The sequence below is a fragment of the Lampris incognitus genome, chromosome 2 (assembly GCF_029633865.1).
Source record: "Lampris incognitus isolate fLamInc1 chromosome 2, fLamInc1.hap2, whole genome shotgun sequence".
In the NCBI taxonomy this organism is placed as follows: domain Eukaryota; kingdom Metazoa; phylum Chordata; class Actinopteri; order Lampriformes; family Lampridae; genus Lampris; species Lampris incognitus.
Genome location: NC_079212.1, coordinates 139,494,784 through 139,522,636, shown reverse-complemented (window position 1 = coordinate 139,522,636; position 27,853 = coordinate 139,494,784). Strand labels below are relative to the sequence as shown.

At 43.9% G+C, this 27,853-nt stretch overlaps 1 protein-coding gene across 3 annotated transcripts; it reads left to right on the top strand.

Moving 5' to 3' along the window:
• The first annotated feature begins 9 nt into the window (after positions 1–9).
• per3 (period circadian clock 3) lies at positions 10–27,155 on the top strand. 3 transcript variants are annotated; one of them, XR_008813650.1, is made up of 24 exons: positions 10–160; positions 10,015–10,287; positions 10,506–10,553; positions 10,681–10,838; positions 11,620–11,738; positions 12,098–12,296; positions 12,403–12,454; positions 14,522–14,670; positions 15,855–15,933; positions 16,083–16,189; positions 16,351–16,507; positions 16,788–16,896; positions 17,294–17,422; positions 17,546–17,654; positions 18,231–18,342; positions 18,477–18,598; positions 18,833–18,994; positions 19,522–19,773; positions 20,207–21,060; positions 21,831–22,017; positions 22,395–22,581; positions 23,446–23,596; positions 24,273–25,078; positions 26,609–27,155. XR_008813650.1 is itself a non-coding variant. In XM_056302042.1 (23 exons), exons 2-23 carry the CDS (start codon positions 10,022–10,024, stop codon positions 24,390–24,392), a joined length of 3,825 nt encoding a protein of 1,274 aa, XP_056158017.1. In that variant the 5' UTR covers positions 10–160; positions 10,015–10,021; the 3' UTR covers positions 24,393–26,559. The 3 variants fall into 3 exon arrangements, 2 of the variants coding, with proteins under 2 accessions (XP_056158017.1, XP_056158016.1); XM_056302042.1 differs by lacking the exon at positions 26,609–27,155 and having other exon boundaries at positions 18,836–18,994; positions 24,273–26,559; XM_056302041.1 differs by lacking the exon at positions 26,609–27,155 and having other exon boundaries at positions 24,273–26,559.
• The last annotated feature ends 698 nt before the right edge of the window (positions 27,156–27,853 follow it).

Below are 27,853 nucleotides of genomic sequence, written 5' to 3'. Positions count from 1 at the left end.
CGTCCGGAATGGAGGTCCGCCCGCCGCCGCGCTGGGATGTAACGACAACAACACACTTCTGATAGCCGTCGACGATCGGGTTTTTTTTTTGGGGGGGAGACTCGCAGGTGGGGGAAAACACTCGGTCGAAGAATCCCGGTGCAAGGAACGAGAGATTGAGGTAAAGAGCAGTTTAGCCGTTAAAAGCTTAGGCGATGTCAGCCGCCTCACACGCACACACACACACACACTGGTCGGACGCACCGCTGTCAACGTAAACAAATGAAGCCGCCTCACCTTGACGCCGTTGCCATGTGTGGTGGTGTATATGTCGTGTGTATCGCTTGAGTTTGTGGCCCGCCGCTGTTGTCGGTAACTTGTCATCGTCGGACGTGAACGTGTGCCCCCCCCGGCTGTCGGTAGTTTAACTCCTAAACGTGTGCGCCGCTAGCAGCTAGCTAAGCTAACGTACAGGCGAGCCGATTAGCGCAGCTAGCCGTTGTGGGCGACAAGCTGGCGCGCGCCGAACTAATGCCGCGAGCGTTATCGCCGCGTTAAAACAGCCGACGACGAGTGGTCGTAGCTCCGCTGCGCGCGATCGGCTCGCTCCGCTCGGCCCCGCGACCGCGTGTCGGTACCGAACTTTATGTCAGGCGGCACTTTTTGCCCGTCAAGCTGACGTCAAACGAGCAGCGGTGACAAGAGAAAACGGACGTTCGAAGGGCTCAACAGGTTGGACGTCTCTCATTTTGGGGTTAGTTATCCTGCCGGCTCGGGGGGGGGGGCTCCAATCCGGTTCTGCTTTTAGGGCGGGAGTCGAACCCCTGTTCTACGGACTCGTAAGCTGTTTATGTTTTGACAGGACCTGAACTGTCCAGCGTCGGCTGTGTTGGTGGCCTCGAACCCGTGCAGTCTCGTTTTGTGTCTCCTTCCCTCTGCGCAGACAAGGCTCTAACAGTGGGGCCCCCTTACTTTGCCTGGAGTCGAGAAATATGAAATCAAACACGTGTGTGTATATATATATATATATGTATAAGTAAAATTTCTACGAGACAGTACAAGTCTATATAAGCCATCATCAGCTGCCCTGATGATTGCTTATAGCATGACCAGCTATGCTATAAGCTTTCATGCTATAAGCAATCATCAGCAGGACAGCTGATTGCTTATAGCATGAAACAGGCTTGTACTGTCTCGTAGAACATTTACTTGACTAACTGGATTATTTTGCTCCTTATTTGTTGAGCACTATCCCTACTTTTGAGTGTTTCTTTTAACAAAGTTATTTATATATATACACACACACACACACGTATATATAATTTGCTTTATGAGGACAACATGACAACCCTCTGATATTGTACTACAGCAATGTGGCAAGGACATTCCTGTGATCTATAAAGCGGATGTAATCCTTGGATGATGTTAATACACAAAGCACACATTTGTAGTAAATATGCCTTCGTTCAATGGATGTCCATTAAGAATTATGCCCGCAGACCTTGAATCTGAACTCTCAGCAACATCCTCAAGGCACAAAGTCTTTCTAAACTGTCAAAGAAAAATGTGGGTGATAACTGATAGACTCTTGACGACAGGCATGTTGGCAAAAAAAACAATACAACCCAGCCAACACTCAGCAGCACTCATACAATTCAAAATAATCTAAAATGACAACAAAGCTCACTCAACACATAGAAAAATTAATACTGTTGATGTGAGGTGTGAGTATATATGCCAACAACATGAAAGAAATTAACATTCTCTTATACACAGATGTTATCTGTAATTCCTCCAATAAGGTGATCTACCAATTGCCGTGAGTGCATAAACCGAATATTTTCCAGTGCATAGAAAAGAGGTTTCCAATGTCCTTAAAGTGGAACTGCCAGAATGACTGGAGGGATTTGATTATGCTTAATTGGCTCCCAACTACCCATGACAATATCCAGTAAATACCCAAATACAGTATATCAGAAACATGTGGCCAAATGTGACAAACAATAAAAAACAGATTTGTGTAATACTAGATTAGCGACAATGCTGTCGGCTTAGCAAGTGGCGGAACAGGAGCTACACAAAAAAGTTGCATCACTGCGACTGTCTGATGATAAACATCAGATATTTATAGGGACAAAATTAAATCCAAAACAATATTTGTAATTTATATGGCCAAAAATAAAACTGGGCAAAAGATAAGGAAGATAAAATATTTCAAAACGTGACAAACGACACATACCTGAATCCTGACTTCTGCTAAACAAATGTATTAGATTAATTAAGCTAGCTAGCTATCCCGACTGACCTCATACGTGCTAGTAGCCACAAAAGTTAGCTTAAGGTTCGCCATCTGTCAGCCGCAGCTTCGTTGCTTCTGAACAGAATTGGCTATTCACCTGTGAATTGCTAAAGAATATCTATCAATTCCTTCATTTGCAATGAATGACTCCGTGACACATACCTGAATCCCGACTTCTGCTCACTGTCTTCGTTTTCTTCATTTTTCTTTTGGCAGCGCCGGAAGAATACTTGTGTTTTGGAGGTGCCATCATGTCGAACTTGGACAGTTGTTTCAGTACCTGTGCCAATCAAATCCATGTACTGACATGATCTATCCACTGACATGAGGGCCCTTTGTACTGGGTTAGAGCCATTGATTAGCTTTATGTCTCCTAGAGACTTTTTTATTTAAAAAACATTGCAGGGCCCTACGCAATTGCATATTCAGCGTATAGGATGGGCCGCCCGTGCCTCTGGGACTCGAACCCACTTTTTACAGTTGGACTCAAAATCCTGGTTCTGGGACTTTTAACCCTAGTTCTGTTTCGGCCGGACTCGAACAACCTAACAATCTGCTGTGGTGGTGGTGGGCCTTGAACCTATTGCTAAGTGATGTGGAAAAATATTATCATGATAATCACAGGGAATTTTACACGATATTGATATTTATATATGTCATGATTTCTGCTTACATATGCAAAAATACCTCATTTATGAATGCAGCTGAAGTTCATCATAGTTGACTGTTTGGTAATGTAAAATATAATATCAACCCAAAACTAGTTTTCAAATATTCGAATATTTCTAATCTCATTTTGTGAGAAATCTCAGGTACTATATTCTCATTAGCGTTAACTTGGACAAATTTTGTATCACGATATGACAATATCAGAATTTCATACCAATACAATACCATTGAAAGAAGATAAATGTTAATACTGAATTACTGCCCAGCCCTACATGAACCCACTCAGCCATGTGTTTAAATGTTATTTAAACTCTGTTCATTTTCAGTGGGATCAAATCCCCAGTTCTGGGTCTCGTAACCAAAGTTTGTTTAGGTGGGACTCTAACCCCCTAACATCGGCAGTCATGGGCCTTGAAACCCATTCAGTCACCTCTTACAACAACATCAGTATGCTCACGTTTACGTCATTAGAATAGAACTCATGTCGTCTCATGCAGGGGTCTCTTTTGTAGTGTGAAAAGGCACTTAAGAAGAAAGATGGCTATTTATTCACCATGCTTTTTACACTAATGTGTAGCGGCAATGGTTGTGTTTGTAAGTAGACAGCTACTAAACAAAAGTATGTAGGCCTATACGTGAGGGTAGAGGGAGGTTTCTACTAAACTGGTCTCGAGTTACATGGCTTAGGGTCATCAAGTGCATGTGAGGCAGTGGGGACTGACATGTTAGATTGGTGTCAAGTATGTTTTTTAATGGAACAGATCATGTGCAGAACGTTTGTTTGCAACTGTTGTACATTTTTATTTCTTAGAGGACGACAATATGTTAAATCCACAGTGACTTGTTTATCTTCTTCTGTAAATCGTTTTCTAAGCGCTTTTTTTATTTAGCTTTCCCTTAATCCAGTGGCTGATGGTAACTTACGTTTGTGAAGTCACCTACACTTTTTGAACTTTTGTAGGCGTCCTGAATGCATGACTTAATGTATCTCACCATTGTGGATACTGAACCTGCCGACATTGGTGGACCAGCCCTGGTTCTAACTAAATCCTTGGCCCCTTACTTATTTTGCCAAATGGATGAAGTTCAGGTGTAGACAGTCAAAGCCAACAGTCGGCACTCCTCACAACCCAAGTCATTATGCCATGTTTAGGTGTCATAACTTCTTTATAGTTGTACAGGAAAAATTGTCCTATCAAACTTTTACTTTGTGTGGGGTTTTGTGTGTGTGTGTATTTTGTAATTCCACAGTTTAGTACGTTTGAGGAAATTACAGAAATTCAGTTAAGATTGCCCTGTTTGTGAGAGCCACAGGCATCACTCTGTGGATTTCTGACTCCCATGTGCACTATAGCAGCCCTATGTAGTTAATTTCTCTCCATCTCTCTGTTGCAATTTTTCAACTATTCTGCCAATATCATTTAATTTGCTTAATTCAGCTGTCATAAGTTAAAGCTAGAGTGCGGAACTTTTACATATAAATTATTGTCCGTGACATTCAAGCCCTTGCCAGACAAGTTCACACAATAATGGTTAAGCCTATCACTCCCAAGTACATCTCTCTGTATTTCGCAGTACGCCAGAATTTTAAATCTGGTGTCTGGGGCGACATTCCCGTGCTGCATTCCCGCGCTGGCGCACCGGAAGTAATGTGTAGTGATGCGTTCACGTAAGCTTTGCCAGAGCTTAACTTCCGTGTGACGAAAGCATTGCATGCCTCTGATTGGCTTGCCTTCAAGGCTTTCTGCCAGAAAGCTTCCGGGCTTGGAAGCTCATTCAGTCATTCATCTTCAGCCGCTTCTCTGGGGTAGGGTCGCGGTGGCGGCAAGCTAAGTAGGACACTCCAGACGTCCCGCTCCCCAACAACGCCCTCCAGCTCCTCCTGGGGGATCCCAAGGTGTTCCCGGGCCAGATTGGGCATGCAGTCCCTCCAGCGAGTTCTGGGTCTACCCTGGGGTCTCCTACCAGTTGGCCCTAGCCCGGTAAACCTCCAAAGGAAGGCGTCCAGGAGGCATCCTAATCAGAAGGCCAAACCACCTCAACTGGCTCCTTTCGACGCGAAGGAGCAGCGGCTCTACTCCGAGCTCCCTCCAGATACAAGCGGCTTGGAAGCTATGTCAGAAAAACCCAAGACGTGTGCAAGAAAAATTTCTGATGCTTCAGAGGGGAAAGAAACTCGACGGTCATAGGAAGGCTTAAAGTCCAACAAAAAAGAAAGCGATCGACGGCTAGGACAAACACTGATATTCACTGGTGTAGCTTTTTCTTGTTGGGTAGCGCTCAAAGAAAAGAAGTAATTACTCTCACTGCCAGAAGGGGGAGACAAAACTTCCGCACTGCAGGTTTAACTTTTCATCTCTGTAATCCCATTTACCGCTGCTCTATGTGTACTTATGTTAACTGTAAATACCATTGAAGTCAACCAAATAAGTAAGGTTATTGCTCCCCTGTAGAGGCCCATTATCAGACTGCATTCCACAACACGACCGGGCAGAACTTGTTCTTTATTCAGGCTTTGCAACTCGGCTTTATCCATTTGAAACCAAAATTATGTCACTAAGTTTGTGTGTGTGCGTGTGTGGGGACGAGGGGGGGGGTACTAACATTTTAATTGAGAACTAACCACTAAGGCCCAAAAAGTAAAGATGAAAAGACCAGAGCTTTAATTTGGTGTATTCAACGGTACATGTTTGTTCAAATAAACATTAACACCAAACGTCATCTTCTTCCTTCTATGCGGAAAGTACAAAGTGTATGGGTTTTTTTTATGTGACGAAAGTACAAGGCGTACGTTTTTTTTATTTATTTAACTACTAAACAGCACGAGTACCTTGGTTTCAGCCAAATCTTATCATATCCATTTGTGTGTTTTGTAATTTAGCCTCAGCCCCAGTCCTGAGTGTCTACAGCAACATCCTGTCATACCCTGTGTGAGTCTACATGTGCACGTGTGTGGTGCGCATGCATTCAGCGTAGGCTTGATGACTCAAGTGGTAGGGAGAATAGCTATGTTTATATGCTCTGAATAGAGCTGGCCTGTTATGTAATCCTGCAGCGATGGCCACATCCTCATTGGCGAACGGTGCGGGATGTTTGCAGTTGTTACAACTGTATGCGCCCATTTGTCTGTCTGTCTCACACACACTCTGTCTCTCTGTCCTCTAGTTAGAGAGTAAACATTTTAGAATAGCTGAAAGCAGGCTGTCCATCATACCAGATGATTGATGAGGGAAGGGTCATATTCCATTATCTTGCAGTTGATGCGATGTTTTATGGTCATAGCCGGCATTTTAAATCTTAGATGGAAAATTTTCACAAGCTGACCAAGTACTGTTCATTGAATGATCACCTTTAGTTCTTTTGCGTTATCAATTTTGACAGTATTGATTGATGATGGGTTACCATAGATAGTCCTATGTTATTGGTAATAGTGTGAGCCGAAAGATGAGGACTAAGTTTCAAAGTTACAAAGTAAAACTGTTTGATAAAGACACATAAGGTTGTGTTGTTCAAGCAATAGAACAATTAATCTATGGCTCAGAGGACATGTGTTTTATAGGTTTATGGAGGCATTATGAGATCTGAATCGTGATGTAATACATTGGCATTATTGCATCAAGATTAATGGCATGGTTGTAGCAGAAGAGTGTCATATTCACAATCTGGTGGTTCAACATGTTTTGATGAATTTATTTAGTAAATTCACTATCAGGACATTTTCAGTATTCATTCACAACTGCTGTATTTTAGTAGTCATCAGTTGCTCCCAAAAAGTAGTCGAGAGGTCGATTAATCGCGGGAGATATCGTATTTTTTTTTGACCCAATAACGATCAATTCTTGTCAAAAAGATCGCAAATACAACCTGTTAAGGGTTAACTAATGTAGGTGGGACCAACCTGGGGAGTGAGAAAGTAGCAGTCCTTGATTGGCTCCGGGAGGCTGTTTACAAATGAGCCGCAATCTGATTGGACTAAACCCCCAGCCAATTGTCTGAGCTGAAGATGGTGACTGCGGTGGTGACTGCGATAACAACGTGATTGCTTTCTGGCAGGTATTTCGGTTTCGTGTTAACTGGGGACTTTCAGCCAAGTGTGTCCTTGGTTGTCATGGTGACGGCAGCTGTTGAAGCCTAAAAGCTTTAAATTATCCTAAATTGAATACAGGTAGTCCTCGGGTTATGAACGAGTTCCGTTTTATGTCGAATTTGTCTGTAAATCGGAACCGTTACGTACAGTTCACGTCTATTGTCAATTAGTCAAATATTTGCCTTACAATGAAGTATATATGTTACCTAAAATATAAATATAGTAATGCAGTAATAATAATACATAAATCTAACTACAGTACAGTATTTATAATTGATAGGATGTGTGTATAGGTGTAAAAAACTTTAAAGAAACATTTCTTACATTTCCAACTCCCCACCTGCCACTCTCCCGGGAACGGATGGAGGCGGGCCATTTGATGCCAGAAACGAGAGCCCGCTGGGGAGTAAAAAAACGACAAGAGCGTTTCACATCTCTCTGACGCATTATTATTTCCACTTCGTTTCAATCGCGATCGTTTTCCTTTTATTCGATGCGTCACCATCACTTGCATCAGATTTGCCCTTCGAAGCCATGATTACGAGGGTAAACACACGAAAAGTTCAAGTCAAAACACAACGCACACAATGTTTACGCGATCCGACTTAAAATGGTGACGGGGGGGGGGGCGTTGTTCTCCCTCGCCTAAAACGCGCAGTTTTGAGCGTCGCGCAAAGTAGTCCGTCCGTTCGTTAGTACGAACCATTGTGTGTAACTAAAAAACTTTTTTTTTTAAAAAAAACAATAGGCCCTTACAGAGGTCGGTTCGTAAGTACGGGCGTTCGTAAATCAGGCGTTCGTAACCCGGGGACTACCTGTATTCAATAATCGTATATATTCGGCTGGTGTTTTTGTCCTACATAGTGTAAATTGAACGGTGACGCCAATGAGAAGAGTTCAGAATTTCTTGAAGTTACTTTTAATGTGGGGAAAACAGTGTGGGGAGTTCAGGGGGCAGTCCGGGAACCGCCACCGCCGAGACGCGAACCCGTATCTCCTGCACCGCGGGCGACAACGTTAACCAGTCGACTGAAGGGTCCGACCTGTTAGCCAAGGGCTACCGAGCCAATAGATTAGCAGAGCAGCTAGAATCTATTGAGGAAATTGACATTTTAGCGTTACAGGTTAAAAGATTGAATATGGGTCTCTTTGCGATTGAGGATAATGGTATAAAAACACAGCTACACTGCCAGCTGTGGGTTGTTCCCAACATTATAAGAAACGTTGCGAGAGGTGAACGAGTCTTGCTGAGCACAATTTAATTTACGGAAATGGCTAGGTTAGCGTGGACGTTAAAGTAAAATTTAAGGCTTTTAGGAGGACACTAACACGGTCACTCGTCAAACCGAAACGCAGAGATAGCGGGAGTCTTTCCTTCTCTAAATACCTTTAAAGGTAGAACGAGTAGGATTTCCCTAAAAATCTGTGTATAGAGTCATACAAAAATAATGTCTCTCGATCATCACTTATGAGCTACTAGACGTGTGTGGGGTTCCTTGAGGACTGGGTTGAGAAACACTGGACTAGTGGGTTTGATAGTCGACTATTCAGTGAAACCCCTAGTGTTCGTAGAAGGCCATTACAACTCTGCATAGTGTGAGCAAGTTACTCGTGGAAGTTTATTTAAAGGCTCAAAGAAGAATATTTGATAAACGGATCGTTTTTATATCAGTTTTCCGCCACCAAGAATGTGATAGAAAATGCCTGACAATGTTTTTATATTGAGATTGTTATAAAAGTCTTTCGGGAGGTGCATTCCAGTGCGCTCGGATAACCGAGACTTGAGAATGGGTTGCCAAACAGCAATCTCTTTCATGCAAGAAGCAACCAAGTTAGCAATGTCCACGTTTGCTGTTTGTATTCTGGATCTGATTTATAGCACAGCTCGTCATTGAAACGCTGTCCAGCGGCCAACTTTTTAAGGTGCCATCTGTAAAACTTTGACTTTATCATAGTAAAAAATTACCTTCGTGTGTTGGGGGGTTCCGAAAGAGTTTGTACAAATTGCAAAATGGGTTTTGCCAGATGCTGACATTTCTGGCTTTCAAAACCTGTGTTCTGGCCCCGACTCTTGTCTTTTGGAAAATAAATCAGTACAAGGCTCCCCGCCTTTTATAAATCCAATGTTCTGTCTTCAAATTATGGGTCCTCGCACATTCATCTTGTTTCCAGGAAGGAAGGAAAAAAATACATCCAAAAAGTCTAAAATGCCATAAAGTGGTAAATGGGTTTAAACAGTGATTCTTAATCCGGTCCTCAAGTACTACCAATATTGCTGGTTTTCTATTCTGCCAAGTCTAAAACCTCCCTGCTAGGAGGCTGGAATAACCGGAACAACAGGTGAATGTAATGAACTGTCAAGCAGAAGAGAAAACCAGCAGCACCGGTGGTTCCCCGAGGACCAGATTGAGAACCACCGAGTGTAAAATAAGCAAAAATACAGCTTTTTCCCTAAAAGACATTCACTATTTTAGTAAACAGAAAAGTGGGAGTAGAACAGAACCACACTTGAACCATGACTGAATTCAAACATAATCTAAAAGATGTATTTAGCATATTTCAGCAACATATAGACAAATCCAATAAGTGAGAAAAGAGATGAGTGTGATTCACTACTGGATTTGACTTTGTCTGGCCCTCAGTACCACCCTCTTCATTTGTTTAGGAAAAAAATTAATAGGTTTTACAGTAGAAATGTAATAATAATGCAGAAAACTGTAAAGAAGCTGTTACATTTGCTTTGAAGTAGACATGCATTTTCCCAAGCCACTAAGCAACATGTTGTATGATTCTGCGTCTGTCTCTTTTCTCCCTGTCTGTCTCCTGTCAACAGGTCCACGCCTTAATGTCAAACACTTCGTACTTATTGGATGGCCACTGTTGAGGCTGCCCCTTATGGAACTTAGTCCTATCTTTGAATTTATAAAGAACCCTATCCACTATCACAGTCAGATAACGCTTTGTTGATTGGTTACCAAAGTGCGGAGATGCCGGGAGGTGACGGTGGTCCAGATGAGGAGAAGCCTGCATTACCGTTAGCAACAGGAGAAGCTGAAGAGAGGGAGGAGGAGGCCTCGAGGCGTCAGGGTGGAGATGAGGCATCGGTGCAACTCAGGGGAGAGGAAAGCGGAGCCTCGGGTGGAGAAGCGGGACAGGAGGATGAGGAGATGACCAGCGGATCACATGACCTCTCTTCTTCAGCCAATCACAGTCCTCGCAGCACCACAGGATCCACTTCAACCTCCACCAAGAGGTATATTCAACAAGATTAAAAGAATTACTATTTAGAGTAGTGGGAAGAACCATTTGACACTGCAAGACAACCAGAACCTACTGCAAGTTGATTAGACTCAGGCAATATGGGCCGCTGACCATTGTATAAGCATCTGGGCAAACAAAAAACGGTAGTGGTTTTGTGCTAAAAACCTGATTTTCACCTGCTGTCTCCTCCTTGCTTACCTGTCTTTACAGCTCGATTTCTGGCCAGGCAGGCCCACACATTGAGGGCAGTAGTGGCAGGTAAGCCTTGACGTGTATATGTGTTTTTGGTGAGCTCACTTTTTTGCCTTTAAAGTTTTAATAAGCCACGTTGTGTGACGTGGATGGACACCGTATCTCACGGTTTTGTCTGCTGTGTATATTCCAGTGAGAATGCAGACGCTGGCAAAGGGCAGGGCCATAGAGAGGTGATGATGACGGTGGCTGAGATGAAGAAGCGGCTTCCATCAGACAAACGCAGTCGCAGCAAAGCCAGCACTGTGGAGGCCTTACATTACGCACTCAACTGTGTGAAACAAGTGCAAGGTAAAAACACATCCAAGGCCACTATTAAACGAGAGAAAACATTTGCTTTTGTAATTGGTTTATTGTTTAGCCTTACCATAGAAGTCAAAACTGATTTTGCGCTCTCCTTTGATCTGACAGCTATTGTCATGGGCATCAAATGAAGAGAAACGACTGTATTTATCTCACCAACTCTTAAGAAGAGCATGTCGCTCGAGTTTTTGTGATGTGCTTGTTCCACTTCTCTTCATTTGTTGGTGTCCAAGGAACAATCTGAAACCACCCAGGACTGAACAATATATTGTTTCAGAATCAACATTGCAATATACACATGGTGTAATAATCACAATACAGGATGCAATGCAAGGCAAACTGGGCCCATCAGTGATGTTGGGCTAAAACTCTTTTTGCTTCATAGAAGATTGAATCTAGCAAAGCTCATTTTTTAGTTCTACTCCTAGAAAAAAAAAATATTGCCATGCATCTGACAAATGATACAATGCAGTCTGATTTAATGACTTCTGGGACAACTGCCTCATTTCCTCGTAAATCACCCTAGTCATAACTAGAATGATACAGCCTTTGCAAATGGAGCTGTGATAGTCAAACACGTAGTATATCTAGTGAAACTATGCAACTACTTCTTGTTCTTTAAGAATGCAATACACATCGCAAAAAAATGAAAATATTGCTATGTGGTTTTATTTATTTTCTGCTATTCAGCCCTAACACAAACTGTTGAGTTTTGCTAAAGGGTGTCAAAGCTAAAAACTGAGTACCGAGTATCTGTTGTTTTCTGTAGCTAACAGCGAGTACTACAAACTGCTGATGCACAGCGGCCAGGAGGAGCGACGAGATGCCACTGTTTGTACCCTGGAAGAGCTGGAGAGAGTCACCTCTGAGCACACCCTCAAAAATACGGTATTTACATAACTCATCCAAAATAAACCTTATTGTCTCACCAGAAAGATGTGGAAATGGGGTTTTTTTTGTTTTTGTTTTTTTTTCTGTTTTAAAAGCCCCATCAAAGCTCCATTACAGTTGGAAACATCTTCAGAGATTCACATCGTTGTCGAGGACAAATGCACTTGCATATTTTTGCATGTCGGCGTTTGTTTGTGCGTCATGCTTCGGCGTGCTTGTGAAAGTATGCGTTTATGGGAACGTGTGCGTGGATCTGTGCACATCCTCGCTGCGTGTGTCTGTGACTTGTGTCGCTTTGTGTGCGTGTTCGTTTCTCTCCATGTGCGTGCGTACGTCTTTCTGTTGGTGGTGTGTAGGACTCCTTCGTGGTGGTGTTTTACCTGTCAAGCGGCCGCGTGTTGTACGCGTCGGAGCAGGCTCCTAGCATCCTGTGCTGTAAGAGGAAGTTCCTGGAGTCGGCCAAGTTCGTGGAGCTACTGTTCCATAAAGACGTCAATGTCTTCTACTCACACACAGCGCAGCCACACCTACCGCCTTGGAGCAACTCACACACAGGTGTGTCTTGTTTCAGTGCGTGCATGTATATGTCATACTGTGCGAGTGTGTGTGTGTGTTGGATGTTTACATAGATAATTTACCTTATTGTCTTCTGTCTCCACAGCGGCAGTGCTCTTTGAGTGTGCCCAGGTCAAGTCCTTCTTCTGCAGGATCAGGTTAGCATTTGCGTGCATTTTATTTGTATAAGCTGTGACTTCCCACACGTATAGCTGCCGTTCAAAGATGAAAGACTGGTCTGGGAAATATTTCCTCCAAAGCGTTGTGCCACAGAAAAATGGAAAGGTCACAGCCCTTGCAGAAAACAACCCAACATATGAAGTGGTTGCTCATTACCACAGCTTGATGTTAGTAAAGGACGGCTGAGCCTCTTTCCTCTTCGTTACTCAGTCTAACATGCAACCTGAAAAACTCACAAAGTGAGCGTGTTCTGCCAAAGTTAAGGAAGTCATCCTACTGGAGGGAACCCTATCTTGAAAAATGTGGCTTTAGACTATAATGAATGTACTACATTGTGTCATCACCTCTAAGAAAACCGATGGTGGATCTGCACTGATAAGTTATTTTCGCTCAGCTTTAAACAAAAATGTTCTTCCATCCATCCATTATCCAAACCGCTTATCCTGCTCTCAGGGTCACTGGGGATGCTGGAGACTATCCCAGCAGTCATTGGGCAGCAGGCGGGGAGACACCCTGGACAGGCCGCCAGGCCCAAAACCTTTACCAAAGAATGTGGTTTTACATTTGTAGAATTGGGGGTGAGGGACAGATTTTAATCTGCTGTTTCTATTATTATTGTTGTTATCATCATCGTCATCATTATTATTTATTAATTTATTTTTATTCACCATTTACTGCATACATATATTACAGACAGTGTAGACATAATAACAAATACAAAGGCAACAGTGTTGTTATTCAGGATTCATTCAGTCACAAAAAACTTGGAAAAGACTGTTAAGTTGAATATACTACTTCCAGGCCCTGGAGAAGTTAAAATTTTTTTTACAGTTTTCTTCAAGTTTAGCAAACGTCTGACTAAATCTGCATCAGCTCTGTAAAAGATTGATTGACCAATTTTTTTTTGGGGGGGGGGTAAGTGGATTTAACCATGGTGACAGACAGGGCTTTAATGTTCCCATGAAACGGCTGACAAGAGTGCTATGTGTTTTCTGTTAAAACGGGAAGCTAGGGAGGGACTTGTCGTGGATATTGCTTGGCAATTACACTAGCCAATAGCGCTGAATGTTCGTTACCCCCGCCCCTCCCGCCAAATTTCAGATTGTCAGTAGCTACTAACTAAACATGGAGAACAGCCATGAGGACAGCCTGCTCTGTTATCAAGGACTTCTCGCCACCACCTTCCCCTATGCTTGCGGATTTTACCAATTAATCGGACAGGATGAAATGGAGGAAGAAGACGACCATGATGAAGTCATTTTTGGAGTGAGGCCATGCATGTTTGAGCTGAGATCTGAAGCCGGTCAGTAACTGGCAGAATTTATAGCCATGCAGGAGGAACATAAAAATTCAAGAAATTCTTTCATTGGATGCAAAATTATTATATGCCTCCGAGTGCAGGATGAGTCATCAGAATTTTTTATTATCGTTTTTCAGGAAATGAAAAACTCTAAAAATAACATTAAGCATACCTATGCAACAACTTTCCTGTCATTGTTGGGCCAGAAACTGGCATATAGGAGACGATCGGTGCAAGACTTAAAAACTTAAGCATCTTATTTTGGTTTCATGGGAACTTTAAGATTTCTGTGGTGTGTACATGCAAAAATTTATTTCAGTATGTTCACATGTGGCTAGCTTTCATATCAGTTATCTGTCTAGCTTGTCAACAGTATACTGGGTAAGTACAGTTTCAACACTCAGTAGCTTCAAATGGACAAGTACAAAATATGGCTGGCAAAACTTGGTGATAGTGGAGTGGCTCAGTGAAATACAGACTCACTTTCACATATATATATAGTGTTAAAACATACCTTCAGTAGCAACTAAAAAATAGTTGCTTTTGGTCATGGAAGTGAGGCTGCAAGTCACAGATAAGCCATGGAAACGTCTTTGAACACAAATGGTGAAAAAGCTTATGAACTCTGGTTATTGTTATAATTGTTATTGTCACAGTGAAAAATGGTTGTGTGCCTTAATAATTTAATGTCAGGCGTAAGTTGCTGTTTGTCCGAGAATTTGAAAGTCAGACCATGTGTTTGCAGGGGTGGGAAGGACCGTGAGGGTGAGATGCGCTACAATCCGTTCCGGATCACTCCGTACCTGCTGAAGGTCCAGGGAGTCGGTCCCACCGGGGAGGAAGAGGAGCCCTGCTGCCTGGCACTGGCGGAACGGATCATCTCGGGATACGAGGGTACGACCTTACATCAGGGTTTTGTTACATTAGACACACCACTCCCATTCGTTTCTAACAGGATATAATAGATTTAAAAAAAAAAAAAATTCCCCCACATTCTTGTGAGTTGTGTCTTGTATTCGGTGCCTCAGCATGCCCGTTCTGCATAGGAAAGATTAACTCCCAAGTTTTTGTCTACTAGCACTAGTGAGTAAAATGGGTCCTCTTACCCTAATAGAAACACTAACATGACATGATTTTCACACATGCACACGAGGATGTACACTCATGCCATGAGCACAGTGGTGTATAAAGGGAGGTGCTAACTGGCTAACCAAAACTAGCAATAAAATCAGGGCTGTTGGGGCTGAAAGGAGGACAAACAATGGTAGAGACAAAAACCTGTTCTGTATTTGCTCGTTGATATACTGGTCTCAAGTAAAAGTAATTACAGAAAAAAAATGTATCAAACGACAATGTATGTTTTTTGTACCATTTCCCTAGAGCTCACTTATATTAGCTTTTATACCACAAGAGGGCGTACTTCACCTTTGCAGTTCAGAAAAACTACTGGCACAACAAAGGAAGAAATGGTCCTGACCGCATAGATGTGTTCATTTTCTTAAATACAAACCAGTGGGATTTAAGTTTATTGTGGAGAGGTTCGGAGTATTTTCTATTTTCCTTTTACACAGCCCTTTGTGTTAATCTAAAAAATGGGTTTGGTTTGGTCTGCCTTGTTAGTCTAGAAATGGTAGTAATTGCGCCCCATTTGACGTTGTGTTTTTTTGGTGGCGCCATTTGTTGAATAACACAGGCGGACAAGATAGCCGTTTCGAGCGAGAGCCTTAATGTTTTATTATTCTGTTCATTTAAATTGCTTGTGCTTCCTGAATTAGTGTTTCGCATATCTAATGATATGTTCGCATATCTAATTGTTTAAATAAAACTTAAACTGAAAAAAAATGTGCGTTTTGTATCGCATTAATTACTAAAAATCGATTGTTAACATGTTCAACTATCGGTTAAGGAATATCCACAAAATTTGCAACCCTAGTTTAAACACAAAATAAATGATCACAGACCAAATCAAAAGTGAAAGACGTTGCATAAAATCCTGATATTCAATTATTTCTGAAAATGTTTGAATTGTGCAGCCCCAGTATTTCACCTAATGCTTATATTGATGTTAAATCCTGCAGCTCCTCGGATCCCCATGGACAAACGTATCTTCACCACCACACACTCCCCTGGCTGTGTGTTCCTGGAGGTGGATGACAGGTCACCACTTGCGCGTGCACACACACACACACACACACACACACACACACACACACACACACACACACAGAGTGTATGCAGAGTTAATGTCAAGCTATAGTAGGTAGGCAGAGTTTACTCGATAAAGCAAACTTGTTGGCTTTCCACAGGGCTGTGCCGTTGCTGGGCTACCTTCCTCAAGATCTGATTGGCACATCCTTATTGACCTGTGTTCACCCAGAGGACCGCCCCCTGATGCTCTCAATGCACCGAAAGGGTAAATGTCTCATGTCTTTACTGGTGTCGCTTACTGCAGCCCACCTGTCAGTCAGTCAGGCGACTGCAGCCTTTGCCAAATTGTATTTGCTCATTGTTGAATTTCCTGTCCTTTTCCCCCACCACTCTTAATTCTGTCGCTCTTACTTTTATTGCATTTAGTGTTGAAGTATGCCGGCCAGCCTCCATTTGAGCACTCGCCAGTGCGTCTGCGCTGTCAAAATGGAGACTTTGTCACCCTGGATACCAGCTGGTCCAGCTTCATCAACCCCTGGAGCCGCAAGGTGGCCTTCATCATCGGACGGCATAAAGTCAGGACGTAAGAGATGGCCTATATCCACACACACGTGCTTATATGCATACATATGAATGCTAAACAGAACCTCCCAAAAGACAAGTGTTTCATAAGTAGTTTTGTTGAAAAGCATAAAGCCAAAAAGTCAGTTGTTTCAGGTATATAGTTATCCTTCGATGTACTAAAATCAAATGTAAAGAAACTCAGTTGTGTCAGCAATATAGATTTTCTTAAAATCTATGTTCGAGACAATCTTGAATGAGAAATAAAATGATGTTGACACCCCTGTGCCAATTGTCTCTAGGAGTCCTCTGAATGAGGATGTGTTTGCTGCTGGAAGTAAAGTGGACTTTCCAGTCACTCATGGGGATGTTAAAGATCTGCAGGCCAAGATCTACAAGCTCTTCCTGCAGGTAACAACTTCTGCGCACTAGCTCAGAGAAACACACTTGCATAGAAACTTGAGCTTCCTTTACATTTAAGGCATTCAGGTGGCTCTCTTAATTCAAGCAAACTTCATAAAATGGAGCGGAGGGATAACCCCAAGTTCTGTGATCACCAAAACTGTAGCTAACAGTAAAGTGTACAAGAGCTGCCCCCCTGAATCCTTTTTGATTGCAGCATGATTATGAAAGAGAGGAGTGGCAGATAATGATGAAATTATATATATTAAAAAAAAATCTGTATACACAGATGGCAAAAAAGACCAGATGTGAGTAGTTAAAGCGTGTGTGTTTGCATGTGGTGTTGTGTTCATGTCTGTGTTAGCGTTCTTCAATGCGTCAATTTGTTTCCATTTCATCTCCACAGCCGGTCCACAACAACGGCTCCAGTGGTTATGGCAGTCTGGGTAGTAATGGCTCCCATGAACACTATATCAGCGTAGCTTCTTCTAGCGACAGCAATGGCAACCTATGGGAGGACTCGCACCGGGAACCGGTGAGATGACATAACACCGCCTATCCAGGATGCTCCACCATAGCAGAAACAACAACACAGTCTGGTTATTTGGTGTGTAGTGTATTGAAGTGAGAGTGATATTGTGTCTGTCTTCGCCGGTAGATGACCCTGCAGCAGATCTGTGCAGATGTGAACAGAGTTAAGAGTTGGGGCCAGCAGGTGTACCTGGATTCTCGAAACAAACTGACTCCTCTTGTAAACCCTGTCACAGGTACTGCAACACAACAAGTTGAGAAGAACTCAGACAACATAAGTGTAGAAAAACAGCATAGGACTAAGTGTTGATTTTTTTCAATGAAAAGTATTTGTTCATGAGTGTGTTTTCATGATAAATGAATAAGAACTCCTTTTGACTTCCAAACGGGATACGGACAAAATGACGGTCAGGCAGGCGTGATTGAATGCTTTTCTCTGTTGAACTGGTTAGTCGCAGTGTAAATTTCCTAACAAAAATTGTTAATCAATGACCCAATGAAGACGAGGCAATAACAATCTCAACCCTTCAGTTACATGTAAATGTAATTTTTCCCCCCGTTAATGTTTTTAAAAAGGCAAGTTTCGATTTCATCCTCATTTTGTTCCATCCTGGAAAAAAAGTCGTTGAGGAGAATTTCCTCTTTTTTTTTGTCCACAACATAACACTGCTTATGCTTAAGCAACGTTGGATTTAAGGTTTATTTTTTGCCAGCGACACTGTTTCCTTGTACAGGACTTCCAGGCTTGTCTGCTTAGCGTGGTTGTGAAAGACACATTTTAATAGTAGTTTGAATTTCCCTTTGCTTTCCAGCACTACTGCCTCCCATAGCCTCCAGTGCCGAGGCCAGAGTACATGAAGAGGGCAGGAAGCAGACACACATTCCCTCCTATCAGCAGATCAATTGTGTGGACAACATCATTAGGTCTGTACGAGCTCACAGTCCCCTTACACGACTTTAAGTCAATTAGTGTGCATAAAGCTCTAATCCATGTGGTGTTTTTGTTGTTGTTTTTCATTCATTCATTCTTTATGTGCGTCTTTGCTTGTGTTTCCCAGGTATCTGGAGAGCTGTACAGGACCGGCCCTGAAACGCAAAAGTGAATCCCGTTCCCTGGCTACCTCTTCTTCCTCATCCTCTACCTCAGAAGATGACAAGCCTGCTGGGGGCACAGACACAGGTCAGGCTAGTTCAGACGGTAACACATGCACACGTGTTTCTTTTTTTTCCATTTTGATAAACAACATCATTTGATGAGTTTCCATCATTTTGATTTTCATTTGTTCACAAATAAAATTGTCTATTAGGACTTACTGTAATATATCTTTGCATAGATCTTTTCTTTTTTCTGCACCCTGTGTTCTGGCACCAATATGAACAGTGACGCATCATCTTTTTTTGTCTGTTTTATCAGTAGTGGTGTTGGACAGTCAGGTGTCGGTGGGCTCTACAGCTGCAGTGGTGGGAGCCCCTCTCACAGATATCACCATGTCCACCAAGGCCATGAGCGTGGTCTCGGTCACCAGCCAGTGCTCGTACAGCAGCACCATAGTCCACGTGCCACAGCCCGAGTCGGGTACGGCACACATTACCAAGCTATCTGCACACAGCATGCCAGAAGAAACTTCACCCTTTGGAAAGGCTTACCTATTATTGACTAACAAGGCTGAAATTTCAATGTATTTAAAGGATGATGAAACCCCCTGTTTCATTCCCTTTCTGCCCACCCACCCCGTTATTTAAAATAGCATCTCAAAAATCATGTTTTAGTGTTCGTGACATTTTTAAATCTGATTTTTTTTTTCTGATAATTATGTTGTATAAGTGTGTACATTCTCAAAAATGGTTATTCAGCATTAGCAGCAAGACAGCGACGTTCACCTTGCGTATATGCTATTAATTCATATATTTAAAACTAAAACCATTTGCTTGCCTGTAAATCTGGCGATAGTCAACATCACAATAATTCTTTAAAACTTGTCCTACATCTCTGATACAGCATTAAAAGAGCTAACCCCTGCCCCTCTGCTACATATCTGTAACCTCTTGGTTAAGTGTCACTCGTTCACTCCTCTTGCTCTGTGCTCCCCTCATCCTTCTCAGAGGTGACAGCGCTGGAGGACGCACCGATGGGCAGCGAGCCCACGGATGCTGCACCAACCCCGGCCCGGCCAGCCGCAAGCGCAGCAACTGAGGAGCTGCGACTGGTGGGTCTGACCAAGCAGGTTCTGTCAGCTCACACACAGAAGGAAGAGCAGGAGTATGTGGATCGTTTCCGCCACCGAATACTCCAGAGTCCCTACAGCTCCTATCTGCAGCAGGACAACAGCTCCATGGCCCATTCCCACCACCCAGGTGTGTGTGTGTGTGTGTGTGTGTGTGTGTGTGTGTGTGTGTGTGTTCATTCTTTTATAATTGTAAGGACCAATTTGAGTTTGTGACCATAACAATGACAACATTTTTACAAAGTGAGGACATTTTGGCTGGTTGTCACTTCTTCAGTCTATTTTAGGTCTAGAACTTGGGGCTTGGGTTAGGATTTGGTGAAAGTTGGAATATGAGTTAAATCTAGGGATGTAGTGCTGATGGTTAAGGTTAGGGGCTAGGGAATTAGTGTGTGTGTGAGTTGTCCCTGATATTTAGAGTAGATTTTCAAAGTCTGAAACACGTATTATTATTTTCTTAATCTGGTTTAAGGAATTCTGATGGACATTTTCCTGCTATGAGATGTGTTCGTCTAGATTCAGCCCATCTCAACGTGCAGTCCTGTCTCTGTTCTCTGCTCCAGGTGATCACATAATGCGTCCAGTGAGTGCAGGCAGGTGGGACCGCTCCCGGACGGGGAAGCCCAAACACAAACGGGCCAAAGCCCAGGGCTCCTCAGACAGTTACGCCTCCCCGCCAGGCCCCGATCGCCGGCCACCAGACTCCTCCCAACCCTCCTCTGAGTCTTCCCAGCACAAGATTGGGATGCCATACAACCAAATGTCCCCTCTCCAGACCCCCTTTATCCCCATGATGGGCACCCCCCAGCCCGGTATTATAGACCAGCCCAGCCCACAGCAGCTGCTGGGGATGACCCCCATGGTACTGCAGTCTTCAGACCAAACCCCGCCCAGCTACAACTTTAGTGTTATGCAGCCTACTCAGAGCTTGCCGGGCATGCAGGCAGTACAGATACAGCCAATCCAGGGCCCACAAAACTTCCAAAACTTCCCCAGCCTGCAGTCCATGTCTATGGCGCAGGGCATCAACCCCTACATAGCCCCAGTTATGGCTGTCATCCTTCCCAACTACCCGACCTTCACCCCAGGCTTCCCCTCCATGTACACACCACCCCCCTCGATGCTGCCACAGGCATTCTTTGCCCCAAACGCTGTCTCCTTCCTCCAGCCCCAGTTCCAGTCACGGCCCACTCCCCAGACTCAGAACTCAGGTCTGCTGCTTTGCTCGCCCAGAGCTAGCTCCTCTGTTGGGGAGGAGGAGGAGGAGGCCGGGCCTCGGGCTCTGTTCTCAAGCTCCCGCTCAAGTTCACCACTTCAACTCAATCTGCTGCAGGAGGAACTGCCCAAACCCAGTGAAGGGCAGGGCAGCACTGGACACAACCGTGCTGAGAGCCTTCATGAAAAGCACGCCAAGGGGGTGAGTGGCCTCTATATCCACACAACGCATCACCTCATGTGTCTTGCAAACAAACTGAGTATACTGAGAATATGCTTTGGGGAAAACTGAATGACAAAATCAAGAATGTTCTATATGAAACTTCCTGTGACTTGCTGTGAAACTTCCTAGATTGATCTGTCTTTGCTTGGTCTTCGTCCATTTTTATCATCCTGTCTTTGTCATAATGGATGTCATGACCCAGCTCAAAACCATAACAAATAGTTGACCAACACAACGATTTAAGTTAACCAGTTTTAACCAGAAACTATATATCCACACAAAAACCTACAAGATGAGTTTGGTCCGTCAGTAAAAATCGGTGTATGATCAAGGTGTTGCAAGGGTGAAGGTGTTTGTGGTGTGTGTTGGAGACACAAAGAAAACCAAGCTAACTACCTTAAACTAGCCAACCCTGTCCATTGCCAAGGTAAAAGTAAGAGACATGAGGGCAAAAACTCCAGCGAGAGAGAGAGAGATCGAACAAGCAGGGCAGAGAGAAACCCCAGAGGCCACATGGGATAAATTGGCATATCCACATTGCTTCTGATAAACAATCAACCCCTGCTGACACTTTGCACTGGAAGATCTAGAAATAGAGCGTTTAGATAAGCTAAGCAGGTCATGACAGGCCTGGGTAAAGGCCAGGTTGTGACACTGAGTAATGATGATAAATATTTTTCGGTATACTGTATACACATGTGTGTACACAGTCTTAAAGGTATTCTGCTGTTGTCCTTCACCCCGGTCAGGGCGATGTCCCCAGTGAGTCTGGAAACCATGACACCCAGTCCACATCCAGTGAGCTAATGGACCTGCTGCTGCAGGAGGATGCAAGGTCAGGGACTGGCTCCAATGCCTCGGGCTCCGGCTCTGGTGAGTCTGGAGGCTCCCTGAGATCTGGGTCTGGCTCCAATGGAACCTCCACTTCGCATACAGGTAGGAAGAAACGCACACGTATGCACGCACGGGTATCCATACACAAAATGCAGTTTGTGGCTCTGGATCAATAAAATGGTTAACACAGTCCTGCTGGATTGACTTTTTTAGGCGTTCACATATTCTCTCATGCGACTACTGATAGTCTCTCCTGTGTCTTTTAAAGTCTGTTTGATTCAACTTCACAGTCTGTCCGCAGTAAATAAAAAATATGAAATGCAAAATGTGTTCCAAACAGGTTTATGACAAAAAAAAAAATTAGAGCCATGCAAGAGCAGAGATGACAAGATGAAACGGTGCGGCAAAACAGCAGCTCAATGTTATGTTAACTGCAGCGGTACAAAATGACTGATTCAATGTTCCCAACTGGGCTACAGGGAGTAGCAACAGCAGCAAGTACTTTGCAAGCAACGACTCATCAGACACTTCCCGAAAAGCTCGCAAGAGCCAGGAGGGGGCAGCAGAGCACCAGCGCACCTTTGAGACGCGGGTGGAGAACTCCCTGTGGAGCATGATCCAGCACACCCCCGAGCCTGTCATGATGACATACCAGATCCACACAAGGTACACACACCAGCTACACGTGGCCCTCTTCAAATCCTTTCCATTCCCAATCATTTCTGGGAGCAAAGGCCACAGCGTTGATAACTGTAAATATGTTACTGTAAACGGCAAAAATTATCATAATAACAAGCGACTTCATCTACTAATGAGTCCTAATATCTTTGTTTTTTACTTTGAGTGCGAAAGACAAATAAATGACGATATAGAGAGATAATTTCACTCTGTTTTTAACAGGGGGGTAAGTGTCTCCAAACGAGATCATGTTACGTGATTTAAATTCTAGGCAGAAGTTGATGTATATTTAGAAAGTTAAAATGATCGCATAATTTTTTCCACTTGTAACTTGAAGTAATGATTTGGTAATCAACTAAGTATAGTTGAGTATTTTCAAGGATGAATATTTTTGTTTTTCTGCAGCATGTTGAAACTCCACATTTGATTTTAGTGCAGGGTGAAATGGATAAAATCATCACAATAGTCATGGGGAGTTTCCCAGGATATCGATATTAATCATGATGTCCACTTACTTTTGCAGAAATGATATGTTTGAAAATCAACTGAGGTTCATCACATTGAACTGTTTGGCACTGCAAAATATAATATCAAACTATAGTTTTCAAGTGCTACCACCTCAAATAATTCAGATCTCATTTTCAGAGGAATTTTTGGTCATAGTGGTCATTTGGTCATTTTTTCATTAATTTAGATAGCAAAATTCTGCATCAATGTGTCAGTGTCTGAATTTCATCCCAATACAATACCACTGAGGGACGATAAGCGATAACTTTGAATTATTGCAATCTCTGTCCTTGTCTTGTGGGGTGTGTGTGTGTGTGTTTTGTTTATTTTTTTAATCCCCCTCAGGGACCAGAATGAGGTGTTGGCAGAGGACAGGGAGAAGCTGCGCGTCCTGCAGCCCCTCCAGCCTTGGTTCACCACAAAACAGAGAGAGGAGCTGTCCGAAGTCCACCCCTGGATCCAGCAGCACACCATCCCACAGGAGATAGACACGCAGGTCAGAAACACTCGGACCGAAATCAACGCAATATTTTCTAACATCGTTTATTGTTTTAATCATCATGCATTTTGTACTGTCTTTTTTGAGAACTTAGTTGATCTGAGTTTTTTTGTTAGACCTTTTTTTAGTTCAGCTTCTCTCAAGCCAGTCATTTTTTTTTATATACTCAAGGTGTCATTAGACACACACGGTTATGTACAGCCAATCAGATCCAGTCATTGAAATATGAAACCCCACCCCCCCTTACTGCCAAGGTCGGCTCATGAATATTAGTGAGTACTGGACCATTCCCTCACAGTACTTAGAATTATTGAAAATAGTTATGGATAAACTTTGAGGGAAAAAAAAGGTCTCTGAATGCTTTATTATGCCATCTTCAGGGGTTTTTAGACAGGAAGAGTCAAATCTGATAATTGACTTGGGTCAGACTTTAAATACACAAACACCCACCTGAATGATCTATTAATACTAGAATGATCTAGTAATACTAAAATGAGCGCCTCAACCTGGCAAAGACCATGTAGGTTGAAATGTCGTGCTGTGCTATGCCCACAATGGGAAATAGAAAGTAATCACACTTAAGTTGGGACCTTAAAAGCAGTGTGCAGGTAATGTTTTTCCTTGCATGCCCACCTCACCACGTGTCCATCCGATGTCTCCTCCCTCCTCTCAGGGTTGTGTGAGTTGCACCTCAGGGCCTGGGATAGCCCCCTCGCCCCGGCCCCCTGACCCAGACAGCTCCTCCCCTTTGGAAAGCCCAGAGCAGGACGCTGGCTCCACGCAGGACACCTGATTTCACCCTGGAACCCAGGGCCACCTTGGAACAGCCTCCTGATGGGAAAACCTCAGCACCTCCCCCCACATGACTCTCCAGACCAATCATATGGAGCTCGGAGTCCCCATCTTTGAACTGAAGTCTGATACTTAAATTGTACAATGTAAAGACAAGTTGCATCAGAGGCCAGACCGGACCAAGAGCGAGCCGGAGAGGAGAGGAGAACAACGGGCATTTATTTACACTCCCTGCCAGCGACAGCCCTCTGTCAGCCACCCTAATGTGATTGCCTTTAGTGAATCAAATATATTGTACCTCCCTTCTAAATGTGTTTATAGCCCCTATAGGGGATAGTTTTTACTTGAGCATAAGATTGATCAGATGTTCTGTGAACTGTTTGAGGCTCGATTTAAGGGACGACGGTCCCATGGACCCTGGCCCTAAACATAAGTGATGAGTACACACACACAAATCCCATCCTGTCTGAGGGAGTGGGTGTGGAAGGGGTGACGAGACAAACTGTTGGACTTCTGTACAGAGACAGGGCTGTCCCCCGATTCCATACCAGAACACACACAAACCAGATGCTCACCCGACACTGAGCGGCTGGCCGAGGTTCTGTGTGTGCACGGCTTGAGCGCCTTCGGCAAAACGGGCACTCTGCGCGGCTCCCAACGAGGGACACGACGGCGGGCCCTTCGCCGGTGAGATTTCCGATGGACAAACGAGGCAAAGACACACTTCTGCTGCTTTCCGTCAATCTGTTCTGTAATGTTCGAGTTCTACTCCTTTACGTTGGTCGTTTTTTTGTGGGGTTTTATTGTTTTTTTCTTCTTCGCGTGTTCTGTCTCAATCCAAAGGTTTGTTTTCCCGGCTCACCACACACACGGAGAACACATAGGCCATTTCGGATCCGACGAGAAGCATTTAAGCCCAGCATTTCAATCTGTCCTGCCGCCCTGAACGTAGCGTAGCCTGTCTTTAAACCGAGTTTGCTGCCTTTTTGGTTTTACACAACAGTACTTGTAGCCTAGTTTGTAACCGTAAAGCTCAAAGAGATATTGTGCCCCAGCCTTCACCCAATCCTGGGTCTACTTACTGAATGAAATGTGTGAGTGTGTGTGTGTGTGTGTGTGTGTGTGTGTGTGTGTGTGTGTGTGTGTGTGTGTGTGTGTCAGAGAGAGAGAGAGAGAGATAGGACGAGCAGGGGAGGGAGAGGGAGAGGCACTCATCTGTCAGATTTCTGTCGCTCTTTTGGCGGCTCTGCTTTCAGTAAAACACGAGTGTGTTCCGAGTGCGCCGACCGATTTGTGCTGCTCTTGAGAGAAACTGCCTCCTTCGATTACAGCCACCCGACAGCGCAGGAGACAGCAGGGTTTTCTACCGTTTTTAGACCGAATGAGCGTATGTTAAAAGAAAGTACAATGTATTTTATAGAAACTGCATACAGACTTCACAAAGTGTATAACAAGCCATTTGTCTTGAATTCAGGGAGTATTTGTCTGTGACACAACGAAATGAATAAATGACCGACATCTTTATTCGTTCTCGCGTTGGGATGATTGCCTGTGTTTAGCTGAAGTACAGCGAAAAGTGCCGAAGCCGAGTCGGGAAATAAATACACAACAATAAATACACACATTGATCTCGCTGCAGTGGTATAAATATCTAATGCTCGCCAGGACAACCAGTAGGAGACGGCATGCTTCTCATATAAAGGGCTGGTTCCCATCTGCTCGTCCCGTGTTGCTGGAAACGGTCCCTTGTTATCCAGTTTAATAGAGAACTAACGATCATGATCTACATATGATCTGTGTCACCTGACCAATTGTGTAACGTGATTGCTAAGATCACAAGGCGGGTCGGTTTCTGTCTCGGTGAATTTACCGAGTACTGCTCTGCCGATGAGGTTATGGAGTATAGATTATTGATTATTGCAAACTGTTGTCTTCTCTCACATGTCATCTCCCCCTGAATGATGTCTATTCTCCTGTGTGTGTGAATGGTGTGATGTGAGTCTCCCCTGTGTGCACGCGTAGTCTGTCCTCCCAGGTCTCCATCCATGGTGACGGCGGTCGCCGTCTGGACGCTGCTTGGCATCCCCCTCATCACTTTATTTTGCTTTTTAATATACCTTATAAATCCATGTAATTTTGTTATCCTGTTTCATTGTCGTAGCCTTCTCTCAGTCCGATGTGTGACGAATGTGTTTTCTTGTCTCTTCTCCCGTGTAGGTGAAGGGTGTGATGTGAGTCTCCCCTGTGTGCGTGTGTAGTCTGTCCTCCTGTCAGGTCTCCGTGGTGACGCTGGTCGTGTGGCTGAGGTCCTGGGCTGTTCCGTTGGCATCTGTACGCTGCTTGGCATCCTCCTCGTCATATTCTTCATATATCGGATAATTTTATTATAATTGTGTTATCCTCTGGGGTCCGGGTAGCGTAGCGGTCTATTCCGTTGCCTACCAACACGGGGATCGCCGGTTCGAATCCCCGTGTTACCTCCGGCTTGGTCGGCGTCCCTACACACACAACTGGCCATGTCTGTGGGTGGGAAGCCGGGACTGGGTATGTGTCCTGGTCACTGCACTAACGCCCCCTCTGGCTGGTCAGGGCGCCTGTTTGGGGGGGAGGGCTGGGGGGAATAGCGTGATCCTCCCACGCGCTACGTCCCCCTGGTGAAACTCCTCACTGTCAGATGAAAAGAAGCGGCTGGTGACTCCACATGTATCGGAGGAGGAGGCATGTGGTAGTCTGCAGCCCTCCCCGGATCGGCAGAGGAGGTGGAGCAGCGGCTCGGAAGAGTGGGGTAATTGGCCAAGTACAATTGAGGGGAAAGGGGGGGGGTAATTTTGCTATCCTTTTTCAATGTTGTATTGTGTAAACACAACATCCATTGCACGTTATCCGTCTTGGGAGAGAGATCCCTCCTCTGTTGCTCTCCCTGAGGTTTCTCCCTATTTTGTCTCCCTGTTAAAGGTTTTTTTTCTTTTTCTTTTTTAGAGATTTGTTCCTTATCCAATGCGAGGATCTAAGGACAGGATGTTGTGTTGTAAAGCCCTTGAGGCAGATTTGTAATTTGTGATAATGGGCTATACAAATAAAACTGACGACCTCTGGGATGCGACTGATTCAGCGCTATGCAAACAACTTGGACTTGACTGACTTGACTTGACTAGCTGATGTGCTCAACGCAAATGGCAAGTTAGTGGCTCAAAAAAAATGCTGAAGAATTGTCATATGGATTAAGGTTTTTCTGAAGTAATGACATCTTTCTGAAATCTACAGTTGCATTTTGACAGGTCGGAATGATAGCTCAAGACATCTACACATACATTTTGACTACTGAGAATACAAATTTGAGATGCCTCCAAAATAACATCTGTCAAGTCAAAATTCCATCCAAGATATATCCGTTACTGGTTTGTAGATCTCTTAAAAGGGCATTTGACGAGTAAGAAATCCAATTTTAAGTGTCTCATATCT